At 51.3% G+C, this 14,891-nt stretch overlaps 1 protein-coding gene across 16 annotated transcripts in view; it reads left to right on the top strand.

Annotated features, from left to right (window-relative positions):
* The window catches only part of SEPTIN9 (septin 9), a 142,529-nt gene that overhangs the window by 82,105 nt on the left and 45,533 nt on the right, over positions 1-14,891 (top strand). For 11 of the 16 annotated variants that reach the window (XM_065034700.1, XM_021288573.2, XM_005503130.4 and 8 more), the window contains one exon: positions 11,057-11,716. In XM_065034700.1, coding sequence (XP_064890772.1) covers positions 11,506-11,716 — 211 coding nt within the window. In that variant the 5' untranslated portion in view covers positions 11,057-11,505. Of the gene's footprint in view, positions 1-4,542; positions 4,568-9,903; positions 9,958-11,056; positions 11,717-14,891 lie in introns of those variants that run through there. The other 5 variants (XM_021288574.2, XM_065034698.1, XM_021288575.2 and 2 more) reach the window with 2 other exon arrangements.

Below are 14,891 nucleotides of genomic sequence, written 5' to 3'. Positions count from 1 at the left end.
TCTGCAGCCCTGCCCTTGAGCAGGGATCCAGGCTACTGTTCCACAATTTAATTAGTTCTCTGAGTTGCACAGCAGCTTCACAAGAACAAGGCAATTAATTTCTAGCCTGTAGGGCAGGAGATGCAGTGTTCGTGTCTGCTGGGTGGGTATCTGAGCCCCAGGCAGCCCATGGCCAAGCAGGAAAGATCAGCCAAAAAATATTACTGGGCAGAAACACCAGATCATCCAGCAGCCAGAGCCCTCTTTGTTCTTGCCAGTCACACACTGCCTGCCCTCTCGAATCACCCTGCTTGTTCCTGCCTGCTTTCCTCCTAGCATCCCTGTCTGCTTTCCTTGTAGCATCCTTCCCTGGCATAGGACGGGTGGGTTTCTTGTAGCTACTGGGTTGCAGAGGGCAGGGAGTTGCAGGCTCGGCTGTGGGCTGGTGGTGTGGGAGCTGCCAGCCTCTGTGAGCATGAGGAGGATGCCAGGGCCCTTTGGCAGGGGGAAAGGAGTACGAGATACTCGATTCCAGTTTAGTTTCCAAATCAAAGCAACATGTGAGAGGGAAACACTAGGACAGCAGAGCACATTCTTCCTTGTGCCTGATGATGCAATAAGGATGTCACATCTAGGCAGCAGTATGTGTGTCCACCTTGTCCTGAGCCAGCAGGTCCTGCGGGGAGGGCACTAATTCTGCCTATTTGACTGACAAAGCTTCCTCATCTCTGATGGGGAAAGATCATAATTAGGCCTGTGGTTTGCTAGGATTTACAGAGCGTAATAGTTCTGCCCCTGGGTTTATAGATTTTGACAGGTTTTTGGGAAACGTGGCTGGTTCCGCTGTGGTTGTGGCAGCACTTCCCAAGCTCATCTCTGCCTCAGAGGGGGCTGTGGGTGTCTCAGCTTCCCGCACTCTCAGACACAGACCTCTGAGCGCAGGAAAGGAATCCTGTAGCAGTAAATCAGTCTGGGTGGTGGGATGCTTGTACGGTGTGTTAGCATTGTGTAAACCCCAAACCATCCTGATCCTGTTCACGTTGGGTGATGCGGGAGTGCCAGTGTCTGCGATGTTGGACTGCAGAGAGGGGCGGATGCTCCTACTTGCAGCGTTGGTTGCAATGATGCCCAAAGATAGCTCTGTAACGTGGTACCCATCTTCCTGCTAAGGACTGAAAGCACAGTGCACTCATAATCTACTGCCTGGTGGTAAGACGGAAGAGATCTGCACCAGTCCCTCATCCCCATGAGATGTGGCTGCTGCCAAGCAGGGTCCCAGGGGTAACCAAGGCCCATTTTTTTGGGCAATCACTGATGGTGAGTTGGCAGCTGTGATGCTGAGTGCTCTTTACCTTTCCCAATACTGTCAGTCGACACCAGATTAATTTCCTCATAATGTTGAAACACAAAATATCATAGCGGGTGCAAGCTGTGGATGATGGTAAATGGTAAATGCCGAGTGGAGCTGTAAGCGCATAGAGCAGCGAGTGGTGCGGTGGGGTTCAACGTGATGTCCGGAGCTAGAACCTGGAGGGACACAGGCTTGCAGCTTTGCTCTGGCGGAAACCACGACACAGACATTGGCAATGGTCATTAGTCCCTGATTTACCCATTCCCCACAGCCCAGCTCCCCCCGGGGTGTGTGTGCTCGCTGGTGGGTGAGCTTGGCAGCACTGTGGTCAGAGCTGCGTGGAGCTGGGTGCTGAGGACAGGGATCCTCCAGCCCTGCCCGGACATGTCAGTGCTCATAGGAAGGCTATTCTAGTTGTTTGGTTTTTTTTGTTGTGATTTTGTTTTGTTTTGTTTCGTTTTCTGCTCCACTATTGGATCTTTTTTCATACAGACACATACTTGTTGCACCACCCAACGCGTGGTATTTGTAGTATTTCAACCAAAGACTTTGTCTCAGTGAGATACTGACTTGTGCTAAGTCGTGTTGTTAAAAACAAACAAACAAAACATTAGCCAGGTTGTTTTCAGCAGGGTGCTGTAATAGAAACAGGCTTTTCTACATGCATGAATCTTATGGGCTCGTCCTTAAAATTTCCTTGAGCGAATGCCTGGGATGTCTCTGTGCCGCATGGCCGCGGTGCATCCCCCGGGCTGCTGCCCTGCGGAGCAGCTGCTGCTGCGTGCTGCGGATGCTGGGACTCAGCCCTGCTGCTAATATTAGCAGGAACGTGCCAAAGGGATGGTCACAATGTTATGTGGGTGATATGGCTTGAATTCAATATTATGAAAAGCCTCAGAGAGGGGATGTGCTTTGTTTTTGTGTAAGCATCTCACTTGGCTTCAGGGTGTCTCCTGTAAGCCCTGCTGTGGGTTTCTAGGATCAATGCTCACCTGGGCTTATGTGACTAGGCTGGGAGACTGGGTCTGTGACTAATGGTCCCATGTCTGCAGGTTCAACACCTGGAGAAGGAGACGAAAAAGTTCTTTCAGGTTATATCTTGCGTCATCTCAAGCTTAGGAGTGAAACAAAGCTCCTCAGTGTCAATTGTTGGATTTCCTGGGCTGTCTTCAAAAAATTACACGACAATGAGTCCCTTCTGGTATTCTTTATCACCAGCCAAGTGTGGGTAGAGCCAACATTGCTCTCCCAGCTGATGGATGCAGCGTGCCCTTCTGAGACAGCAAGTCACCTCTGATATCCTCAAAGACGAGATTTACAGGTGCTCCAGAGAGTTTTCTCTCTTTTTTCTACTCTTTCTATCTATATTTCTGAATCTGAGACAAAAGGATGGAGTTTATGGGAGTTTTCTGCCAAATCCGTGTGTGATGGAAGAGGCAGGAGCTGGGGGAAGGTGCCTATGGGAAGGCCAGAGTTGCGTCTTCCCCAGCAGAAGTTCTGTCAGGACTGGATTTTTCGTGCGCAGAGTGGAAAAATCGCATCTGCCTGGTTACGGCAGCAGGGACCTGCTGTTGCGGGTTGTTTTTTTCCCTACGTATATTTAGTTCCTTGGGAATAAAAAGGTTGTGAGCGAGTGGGAAAGGGAAGAACAGGATGTGGATCTCTTGGTCCACGTGAGCCGAGCTCTGGGGGTAGCCTCTGGCCCCGGTTAGGATGTAGGATCATTCAAAGGTCGTTGTTTATAGTCATCTTGTGCAAGGAGGGCTGGGCTGCATGTCCTCCGGGACGGGCAGCCACTGCAGCACGGAGCACAGTGTCCTTGGCTCTGTGTCAGCATGGAGGGTTTCCAGCGCTGGCTGGTACAGGTGAGCTCTTGCTGCCCATTTGAGATCAGTCTTGGGCAAAGTGAGCCCAGTGTTGTGCTAATCATAAAGAAACCTTTCAAAAGTAGCTTGATGGGAAGGGACAGAGAGAGAGTCTTTACACCAGGGCCAGGGCAGCTGCTTTGGCTGTGCAAGAGTGCTGGTGGTGCCTGGAGGTGAGTCAAGGTTTTGGAGCCTGTACACCATACTGGTTCTTCCAAGTACTTGCTGGTCTCTGGGATCTTGGTAGCATCTTTCCTGTAGTAAGAAGCTCACCTAAAATATAGTCGTTCTCTAGCTTTACTCTTTGCTTGCTGCCTGTTGGTACTTTATGGCAGTGGAGTCGGTAGGAAACATCTCTAGAACATGTTGGGTCATACCTAACACATTTGGGTGACCATGTCTGCATCTCTTGGCCAATACACACCAGTAAACCTACCGTTAAGTGGGAGTCATAGCACCTCTGGGTGTCTTGTGGCCACAATGTCTGGGTGCTGGTTTATTTTCTGTTTTGCAGCCTGTCCTTGCAGGGAGCTGCTGAGCCCGTTTTCCCAGGAGCCAGGACCCAGACAGCAGCTGCAAAAGCCTGGGCTGGAGCTTGTCATAAATCCAAAGACAATAATGGGGACTTCAGAGCCCATAATTGTTCCAGATATTCATGTTTCTAACTCTGATATTTGATATTTAAGGCAACGTCTTTCTGCAGGACCATTATCAGGCTCTTTCCCTCTCCTGACCTCCTTCCCTGCTCCTGCTGCAGTGAGCTCTGGCACCTTCTTGGTCTTTAGAGGTGGGACATGGACACAACAGGCTAAGTGACCCTAAATCCTGGTTAAAATTGTTTGAAGCCTGTAAAATGAGTCACTGGGTCCGGGTCCAATTCTTGATGGGAATGTGCCTGTTTGGTGGGGGTCAGGGTCCATCAGGGGACCTCTCTGTGGGACTGGGGTGGGCTGCCCTGTTGTGCTCTTTAGCCTTGGGCCAGGGTTGTGTCCTGGCAACCTCTTGTTTTGTACTTGGAAGGTGCTCTTTGGTCCTGACACCCTTCTCCTTTGCCTGTGGCGAGGTCGGCAGTTTGCACCCACTCTCTGTGCTGGTGCAGGAGAGCCGTCCTCGCTCCCCTCTTTGCTGCACAGAGGGTGCTGGTGAGGAGTAGCTCTTGAGCAATTAAGAGTTTATTATTATCCCCAACTTACTCTGAAAGGCTGCCTGCAGATTAATAAGAACTCTTTATCTCCTGATGGCTGTGACTCAGGCTTTTACCGTGATTGCTTTTGCAAGGTTGTTGGATGGAGATCAGCACCTGGGGCTCCTGGGGACACCTTCAGAGCAGGGTCCATCCAAGCTGGCTCTTGGCTCGTTTGCATGCCAAAAGGTGAGACATCATGAATGTCTGTCCCCCTGCATCCATCCTCAGGTGGGGACATCCCCATGTGGTGCTTCTGCTCCTCAGCTGGCGCTGGGGACACGTGCTGGACTGGGTGTTGGTACCATCAACGTCAGGCACGATTGCAAGGCCGGAGACACTGTGACCACATTGGTCTGTGCGACTGTCCGCCCAGCAGTAGAGGTGGCAGTTTGAGTAAGCATCACAAAATGGTGTGGCCCTTACTCCTGGTGAGCTGGGTCGTATCCAGCTTGTCCCAGCCCCAGGAGTCTGGGCTGGGTTAGTGGTGAGAACATCGGCACATGGCACCATGCTGGCACTGGCCACCTGGGCTGGTTTGGGTGGGAAGGAGCATGGTGAGGGCTGGGGGTGGGGCTGCATCTTTATTTTGTCTGGACGTTGAAAGCGCAAAGATGGAAAAATGTGAAAAGAATGGATTTTTTTTTTAATTTTTAAAGGCATGTTTATTTTACCAGGGAGGAGAAAGGAAGAGGGTTCTGCCCTCTGCCACAGTCAGGATGTTTGTACATCTACTCGCGTTGTGGTGCTGGATGTCCCCACCAACACAGGTGCCAGAGCTGGCTGTGGTGGCACCAACAATCAGCGGGCAGCACCGCGGGCCTGAACGCCTCCTTCCTTCAGCTGCTTTTACTAATTTACCCTTTTCTGTAGCTTTTTAACCAGCGCATTGCAACACCACTCATCAGAGCGTCTTCTCAAGCAGAGAATTAATCACTTAATGATTTAATCACCCAGTCCCACCACCAAGGCAGGTCGCCCACCTGAGTCACTCTTGACGTCCCCTGCGTGGGCGTTGGGAGTCATGACTCATGGGGACGTCGTCTGGGTGCTTATGGCTTCTTACACCAGTGTGGTACCAGCACCCCAGCTGGTAGCACAGGATGGTCTGGGATCTGCATGACCATCTGCATCGAGCTTTTGCCTTCTGGGTAATACTTTTAAGGCATTTTAGAAATATTAGTGAACCAAACCAAATCTGCAGTCCCCTGGGAGGCACAGAGATTTATTTCCCTCCTTCCTCCTCCCCTTATGAAAAGAAACTGGAGCACAGACCAGAGGAAAAAGCTGCAGAGAGCCAGTAATGCAATCTGCTGGGCTGGATACCCTGTATTTTATGTAATTTTCTGTACAAGTATGAAATTAATATAAGGGATGTAAAATATACTGGTCTGATCTGGAAGCATTTTGCCGAGGGTTAATGGTTATATAAACCAAAGTGTAATGGAGAATCAAAGCTAAAATCTTTCTAGAACTGCATTATAGGGACTGGAAAGCTGGGATTTTGAATTAATCTGAGTGTGGATGTTATTTTTTTCTATTCTTAGTCCTGACTTTGCTTTTGCATGTTCATTGCTGATAAATGAGAGGTTTGCTGCATTTGGCTCTGGTTGTCTTTGTGGCTTATTGCATGTGAGTGAAACGTTGCTTGAAAGGCTTTGGTTAATGTCAGAGCCCTGAACTTGCATTTATCCCCAAATTTCCTTCATAACTCAATTCTTAATGCCATTTGCACAGTCCAGGAAGGCACTGCATATTGACAGCATGTTCCCAGTGTTATCTGCTACACACAATTCGTGTCAGACCATGCAATCTATTGCAACTTCTTTTGAATGCTGTTTGTAGAGTCAGAAAAATGATTTGTTTGTACATAAACTATTCATAACCTCATACAGGATAGCCTGAGAGTCCCGTCACAGCAGCGGATTGTCATTCTGTATTTATATATATATGTGTTTATATGTATGTATTGCAATAAGGTTGGTTTATTGGTAAAAGGAAAATGTGAAACCTCCTGGCACAAACACAGGGAAGGGATCCAGCAGCCCAAACTTCTCCCTTACGTTGGATGACCAGTAGCTTTGGGAAAAGTGCTTTTAAAGTTTCCTGCCTTCATTTCTTGGGGTGTAGGATGGGATTTTTTCAGGCTGTTTTGAAGCTTTTAGTTTACTCTTAAAGCTCCGCCAGCGTGTGTAGCATCTCTTGCTGCCCACACTGCCAGTGGATTTCCCTTCTCAGTCCCATGTTTTTGACTCCACTGAGGGGCCCGGTGCAGTTGGGAGCACCTTATTGTTGAGGATGGGATAGAGATATCCTGCTGTAGCCCTGCAGCAGGGGTGCAGCCCCATTCCCCTTCGGCTGCGGGACCCTGGGTTTAATATACGATATGTATATTATGTATATGTATATGATATGTATATATACAATATGTATACACTTTGTAGATACATGAACAACATCCTACTTGTCTCTATAACTGAGTCTTTAGCTCATTGAAATGCACCCACCTCTGTTACAGATGGCGGCAGCAATTCAGTGGCATCATGAGTGCTGGGTTTGGATAAGCCAGACCCAGATGGCCCCGTGGTAACCTGGGTGAACACACCTTTTGCAGTCAAATTGGGCCAGAAAACCACCATGAGCATCCTGCTGCCTGGTGACAGGGGTCTGGGAAGCTTTAGGGGCCATGAGCGGTTAATACTGTGTTGGGTTTCCAAGGGCTCCTTGAAAGATGAGACCTGCAGCCTCCCCCTCTTTCCTCCCCGGGAACAGGAGGTGACCATCTGGTAGCAGTTTAGAGAAAGTCAGCGCTCTCAAACGGTCCCATTGTATCGGGCGGAATAACAGGGCGCCTGGCTGCCCTTGTCCCATAAGGCTCTTATGTGTCAAAAAAACCCAAGAAAAGCTTTCCGTGCTTAAGCAAGCAAGCAAACGTAACCCCTGGGTTACAGAGACCAGGGGAGGGGCAGAGGATGTTTAATGGGAAGCAGTTGGGCGCTGCAGCCACGGCAGAGCCCGAGGCTCCGGTTGCGAAGTGGGTCCCGAAGGAGCCAACATCCTTTGCTGTTTATTTTGATCTCCTCCTGTGTTCTCTGCATAGAGGTTTCCTTGTCTAAAGCACCCTCTCAACTGTTTCTTGGGACATTCTGTTTAAAAAGGGAAGAAAGAAGGAGCAGATGTTCCCTTGTTGATGCACTCTGGGTGCCACGGGGTGCCCAGAGCTGGGCTGTGGAGTGGGCTGAGCCACGGTGAATGATGTGCTGTGGAACTTCGGTGCTCACCATCAGGAAATGGGGAGCCCTTGGGCAGGAGCCAGAGCTCTTCATGGCATCTGGGTGCCCTTAGCTTGGCTGGGACCCCCAAGGAGGGACTTAGCTTCTGGGAGAGCAGTGTGTAGATATGGGGCCCCAGCCGTACCACTTGCTTGTGACTTCTCTGGAAAAGTCTTGGCTGTTGTATGAGCTACTGGGATTTGACACAGACCTCTGCCCTCTCTTCCCAATTTGCAAGATCCCTAAAGAGCGACTTTAACTGGTGGCGTGTGACCTGCTGGTTCTTGGCCATGGGGTGACCGGGAATACGCAGCGGCTGTGCTGAGCAGACATCTCCAGCGCTGCAGCACAAAATAGAAAGACACGTAAATATTTTGTGGCTTCTCAGGCCTCTTCTTGCTTGGGGAGTATTCAAGACGGGAATGAAGGCACACATTCCTCACCCCAAAGCGCCTGGCTGGCAGGGACCACCGTTTGGGTCAAGACTGTGGGTGTTGTGCACAGCTGACAGAGCTGCCTGTATCAGGTCTGTCTAGGAAAGCCTGTGCCTTCTTCCTCTGCCAGGATTAATACTGGTATTTTAAAAAGCTGTTCCTGCCTGGCTGGCACTTTGGAGTGGGGCTGCAGCTTGGTGATGCTGAGCAAAACACCACTACCTGGAGAGCTTTGCAAAGGTCTTGTCCCCCAAGGGTCACCGTGTCAAGGGGTTCCCAGCCCGGGCGTGTGACAGTCACAGGCAAAGTCTGCATCTGAAAGGAAAGTGCTTGGAAGTTGCATTTTAGGGGGTTCCAGGATTTCCCTGCTGTGGGAGGGAAGCTGCTGCCTTCAGTGATGGTGGATTGAGCCAGAGCTGCCTGAATTGGTTTGGAATTGGTTAAAAGGAAGCGTATGTCAGTGTAACACCAGTTTGTGCTCATGCCCCTGCCCCGGAGCACAGAGGAAGGGGACAAAGGGCGATGCTTGGCACCTCCACCTGTTTCCCTGCCAGCTGCCTCCAGCACCAGATCGGATGCTGCTGGTGGGGCTGGGGAAGCCCTGCTAGTGCCAAAAATCCCCTGGGAAATATCATAGTGTGGATAACCCTGCAGCGTGGCCATCCCAGACCCTGCTCGGGGCAGAGGCACCTTAGCCCAGGGCATTGGGGACATATAGACCTAGAGCCCCACGGGAACCTGCAGCATCAGCCACTACTGCTGGTGCGGGACCCTGACACTGTGGGCGTGGGGTGGGGGCCCTGCAGCGCTGCTCTGCCTGCAGCTCCCGTTGCTGTAACCAATGCAGCAGCTTCCCGCAGGAAGCCGGGAGGAGGGTCATCTGGAGCAGAGGCTGTTTACTTTCCTTTCTTGGCTCTGGGCAGGACAGGCTATTTTTAAGCTTTTTCTCCTTTTTTTTTTTTTGAGAGAGAGAGCTGTTTTGCTTCCTGAGGTCCTTGTGTCTTCTCTGTGCAAGAAGCAGGGGAGCTGTGGCCCTGCTCGGTCCCACCAAGGGCCACCATTGCTGAAGGTGACATCCCTGAGGATCGTGCTCATGGTGGCAGGTCTCTGTCTTGGGGCTGGAAACAGACCTTGTGATTCACCATCCCTCTCCTGTGCATGGGATGTTCGTCTCCAAACCATGTTTGGCTCAGGGCAGTGGCCAAATGTGCTGGTAGGAGAAGCTGGGTACTGAAATCTCTGTGCAACCAGAGGCACGAGGTGGGCATCCCATCCCACAGAGAACCACGAGTGGGAAAGATCTTGGTTTGTCCCCAGGCAAAGCAGTGACACTGTTGGGGAGGGAACGCCACCAGGACGTGGGAGTCCTTGTGATTTTGCTGTCAGAAACTGTGCTGAGCCATTTCTAACCCTCCCTTGGGGCGACCGTTCCCTGCCCAGCCGCTTGATACCTTCTTGCTGTCCCTTGGGGCCACAGCACCAGCACAGGAGGTATTATTTGGATGGCTTGGGTCTCCTGCATCTGTAATCACAATTTTGCAGCTCTTCCTTAGGCTTTTTGAATCCTTTTGCGTCTGGGCTTTGACCTTTTTCTCCTTTCTGCAGAAAGAGCTGGAAAAAAGCCATTTTTGGGTGTTGTATTTAGTCCAGCCCTTCGATAAGGGCAGGGGATGGCTGTGCTCCAGAAGGACCGTGCTGGTCGCATTGGATGGGTTTACCCTGGACTTGGGGCCCTTCAAGGGGTTTGAGGCCAAAAGAAAGGGCCACGTGCAGCAGCTCCAGCATTGCCACCGAATGATGCCACCGTTTCTTTTGGCAGGGGGACTCAAAGGAGCTGAGATGATGGAGATGGTTCATGCAATGAAACCCAAAGGTCAGCGAGGCTGTTTGTAGGCAAAGCTCATTATTGGGTCAAAAAGAAATCTCCAAGCCACTTGGTACTGAGGTATTTCCAGAGGGATGTTCATTAAAGAAAGATGCTCACCAGCGTTCCCTTTGCTACTGGGTTCCTTGAGAGCATTTACTTTCAAACTCTTCCTCCAGGTGCATCTGTCATGAGGTTTTTTAGGCTGCTTTGTTGAAGGGAATAAAATGAGGCTGAGCTGGCTGGCTGGAGGAGGGATGAGCAGGTTTTCACATCCATGAAGGAGCTGGCAGTGCCCACCTGGGCTGTGTCCTCTGCTGCTCTTACCCACCTCTGAGAGCACAAGGACAGATCCTGTGCGGTGCTGAGACTTGGTGAAGGTGGGACTCTCCTGCCTCTTCAACCATGAATCTAAACATCTGATCTGATGTTGCATCCATCTTTCTTTGCCTTCTGACTTCCCTGTTGACAAAATGGGAATGATGATGTTTAGATTTTAGGATATCCCTAAGGCCTCCTGGTTGGCCACTTCTTTGCATTGGGGTCTCATGTTTTCAAGCCACTTCAGTTTTTGGCTCAGGTGGTCTCTAGGGTTGTTTTCAAGGACATGAGCTTCTCTGTCTGCCACCTTTGTTTTTGCTGCTGTATTTATATGGACTGGGTGTTCTCCTGGGATTGTTCTCACGTTCCCGACTTAGACTTTGCTGGCAACAGGCACCGGGAAGCCTATGTTTATCTGCGCATCCTTTGGATGCAGGAGGGAAGGGGAGGCACTGGGAGTCGGGCTGAGCCAAGTCCTGTGCCGTGCTGCGATGGAGCCCCCTGCTCCCCTCCAAGCATGAATGGGATGGAGGGCAGTGTGGGGAGAGTAGAAACCTACTCTGGGGCTGAATATTCTGGCTCTGGTTCCAGCTTTGTTACTGGGTTTATAACTTTTCTGAAGAGACAGAGCCTGGCTCTCTGTCCCCACCTGCTTTAAATGAGGTTATGAACTCTTGAGCAGAGAAGCAGGACTGGGGTTCTGAGCCTCAGGCAGTATCTGCAAGCCTCTCTTGAGATGCTCAGTTGGATGGTAACTAAATTCTGAACTCCTTCTCATGTTTTTCAGCTCTGAAAAGATCTTTTGAGGTCGAGGAGGTAGATCAGTCTTCAAATTCCTCCACCCCACCAAGACGGACCCCGAACCCCCTCCTCAGGTCCACCGTCTCCAGCTCCACACAGAAGTTTCAGGAACTTGGTGCCAGGAATTCGGAGCCATCTGCCCGACATGCAGACCCCACAGCCCAAAGATCACCCAAGCCCTCTCTGAGGAGAGTGGAGCTCTCTGGACCCAAACTGCCCGAGCCAGTGTCCAGAAGAACAGAAATCTCCATTGACATCTCATCCAAGCAGGTGGAGAACTCCACCTCAGGGTTGTCAAGGTTTGGCCTGAAAAGAGCAGATGCGCTGGGGCACAAACCCCCCGAGCCCACCCCAAGGAGGACTGAGATCACCCTCGGCAAACCCCAGGAGCCGGGTCTCCGGAGGGTGGAGGCGCCACCATCAAAGATCCCTGAGATGCCCCAGCGAAGAGCTGATACAGCCAACGCTCCTGTGCCCGACACGGCCACCAAGCGTGTGGAAATTCAGGTAGCCAAGGCTGCCGAGGTCCCAGCCCCACCGGTGCGGCAAGCGGAAAGCTCAGAGCCTCCCCTGGCCCCCCAGCCTCCCCAGGCAGAGCCAAAGCCACCACCAGTGCTGATGGAGAGCCCACCAAAGAGAGAAGAAGGTGAGTACAGCTCTGGGCAGCTGCTTGGCTGAGACCTGTCTTTGTCCCTTGCTTTGGGCTCAGAGCTGAGCATTGTGTCCTGCTCTTTTAGCTTCAATGGTGATGTCTTTCGAGGCTGGTTTTGGATCTGTGCTCAGATGTGTCTGCATACGAGGCTGTTATCCTGGGGTTTATCGTGGCTGAAAGAGCTGTCAGTTTGAATCAAAAATGCTATCAAGTCTATAAGGAGATAAAAAAGAAAATGCCAAAACCTTGGGTGCATGCAGAAAATGACAATTCTGCCAGCTCTAGCCCCTTGTGTGGACCCACCTCTCTGTGCAGCATCTAGCAAAGCCTTGGAGGTGCTGGAGAGGCGGTGGTTGGGGAAGAGATGTTGTGTTGGCCTGTTGTTTAGTGTTGCTGCTTATAGTTGTGGGGCAGAAACCGCCTCTTCATTAGCAGGAGTCGGCTTTTTTGGCCTTGGAGCCAAAGTGTAATAACATCATGGACCAGAGCCACTATTAAACTGGAGCCCTGGCTTATATTAGCTCTATCTTGTTCTTGATTAATCCCGTATTAAATCCAGCTTCCCTCCCCCACAAGCCATCATTTATTCTGTCTTATGTTGGAGATTTTTTTTTCCTTTTTTGGCCTGTTAATTATTTTTCCGTTCTCCATCACCCACAAACCCTCTCCTGCGAGGGATGCAGCGGTCGGTTGGAGGCCACCACCTCCCCACCCCACCCTGAGTCTCTCCACAGGGCTTGTGGGATGATGTGCAGTGGCCAAGCCAGGACCTGGGAGGTCCATGCCTGGCCCCAGAGCTGGACCACAGGATGGTCCCTTGCTCCATCTCCTCTCCTGGGTCACAGGGCTGTAATGGGGTTTGCAGAGTGGCTGGGTTTCAGCATGTGTGCATGGTCTCAAATCAAATCAGGAGTCAGTGGTGGAGCTGATATTGACCCCATAAGACTCAAGCGGGTTTCTCTCACTGTGCATGTGTATGGTTTAGATGCGGCTTTTCCGAGGTGGGTTTTAAAGAGTGGAAAAACACCTGTAGCAGGTTGATCCAACTCCAGCTGGCTATGGCTGAGCTCCAAGAGCAGCCCAGTGATGGGGTCAGCCTGGGCCTCTTGCACATGCTTTCTGTCCCCAGCTGCCATGTGTTTGGTGCCCAGGAGGCCCATAATCTTCTGTAGGTTGGTGCTTGGCCTCATCCTGCTGGGTTTGGGCTGCTCTGAGCATCTTCCTGAGCTCTGATTGTTGGGCACTTTAAGAGCAGAAGACCATCTGAGCTGCTGAATCCCCCAGCTGCCTAGAGGAGGGAGAGGGAGGGCCCTTTCCATCAAAAAGGACTCCAGAAGCCCAGGACAGCTGCTCGGGATGAGTTTTTTCCAAGAGCCCAGCTGTCCGGGGTCTGTCTTGCAGAGCAAGCCAGCCCTTGGTCCTGGTACAAAAGGGGCTTTCAGTCTAAATGCATCCAAGGAGAGCCAGGAACCAAAGTGGAAGGGGCAGGGAGGGCGCTGGCTCCTTGTCCCTCCATGTCAGCACCAATGTACAGCCCAGAGTTGCTGCCAGAGCCTGTGTCCCCTTCCCGGTCATCTCCAGCCTCCTCTATCACCATGACTTGAGGTTGCCTTGGGCTGCTCTCATGCAGGACCCCATTTCAGGGCATTCCTCCCTGTGGTCCATGACACCACCCTGGGGTAATGCTGGGTGGGTGGATGGCATCTGTCCTTGTCAATGGCTTAAACGCATGGAGGAGTTTTGGGGAGGCTGCGCAGGGACCCTCAGGGAGCCCTGTGGATGGGTGGAGGCACGTTGCCAACACTCACCAGCTCCGCTGCAGCTCTGGCCCCACCACAGCCCCCCAAGTGAAACCGTTGGCTCCCTGATGTCTGCAGCAGAGGCAACACATGGTGTGAAGTCCTGCAGCTGAGAGATGCTCCTGTGGTGCTGGATGCCCCTCGATCCTGTTGCTTGGTGGCTCTCCGGCACGAACAGCTGAGCAGGGGATGCAGGCAGCTGCCTCCAGCTGCCCTCAGCCCTGTGCTGGGACTTGCCTTCCCCCAGCTGCTGGGGCTCAGCCGTCTTGCCCTTAACCCCTGGGCCCACTGCTGAAGGTATGCAGGACAGCATGTTGTGCAGGACAGTGTGTTGTGTAGGCTTGGTTGGAGGAGAAGGGCAATCACTGAGAGCTCAGCAGTTCAGAGCAAACCACAAAGGAACAGAATAACTATAGCACTGAGCTGCATTAGGGTGGTGTGGCTAGTGTTGTGGGCTCAGCCTGTTCCAGAGCTGTAGTTCTCAAGGTGGAAGGAGGGTAGGAGGTGTCTTCATGGGGCAGAAGAACAAGAAATATTCCTCCCCATCCCTGTTCTCTCCGAGTCCTCACACTGCCAGCAAGACAGGCTCTCCACTGAGGCTCTGCTGTCTGCTCCTGCTTTCACCCCATTTTCCAGATCTTGACAACTGGAAGGGCCACAGTTCTCCTGGATGGTCCTTTCTTGCAAGGATGCTCTGGAGCTTGTTAAGGTAAATCAAGGCAGATAAAATTAACAAAAGGAGTGTTCACCTCAAAAGGTCCCCTCCTCCTATTTTGCTGCAGAACAAGCAGGATGGCAGCAGGAGAGTGAAGCAATTCAATTTTTTCACACTTTTTTCCAGCCTTGGACCCCTAGGGAAGCCTTTTCTTTAGCACTTGCTATTTTAGACGCTCCTTTAGAGTTGAGCTAAGATTTTAAAAGGCAACTTTTCTTCTATGCTGTCCTGGAAGGGTGCAGTGCTGGAGGTGGGGGTTAGAGGGATTTGGGCAACTATTAATACAGTGATGTTCCCTGCAATGAAGAGGCCATGGCTGAGTGGAGATGCAGTGAGTAATCATTTCCAGCTCCCCGAGCTGCACTGCAATTTAACTGTGCAAAATGATTAAAGCTGTAGGGAAACATTTCCTTAAAACCAGCTGACACATTTGGGCTAGATTACGGGTAGTCTGTCTTTTTTTAAATTGTTGTTATTATTTTTAATGGGAAAGTGCCTACAGCCCGAGATACCAAATGGAAGGGCTGAGTGAGAAATGCGGAGTCGTAGTTTGTGAAGTCAGGTGCCAAAAATGAGATAAACTGGAAAAATGGAGAGCTGCAGAGCCAGTGACTTGCAATGAAGGAGCAGGAATGTGTGTGGAGGAGACGGTCGT

Source organism: Columba livia, chromosome 18, assembly GCF_036013475.1.
Source record: "Columba livia isolate bColLiv1 breed racing homer chromosome 18, bColLiv1.pat.W.v2, whole genome shotgun sequence".
In the NCBI taxonomy this organism is placed as follows: domain Eukaryota; kingdom Metazoa; phylum Chordata; class Aves; order Columbiformes; family Columbidae; genus Columba; species Columba livia.
The sequence above is the reverse complement of the archived record's forward strand: the minus strand, read 5'-3'. Positions and strand labels throughout refer to the sequence as shown.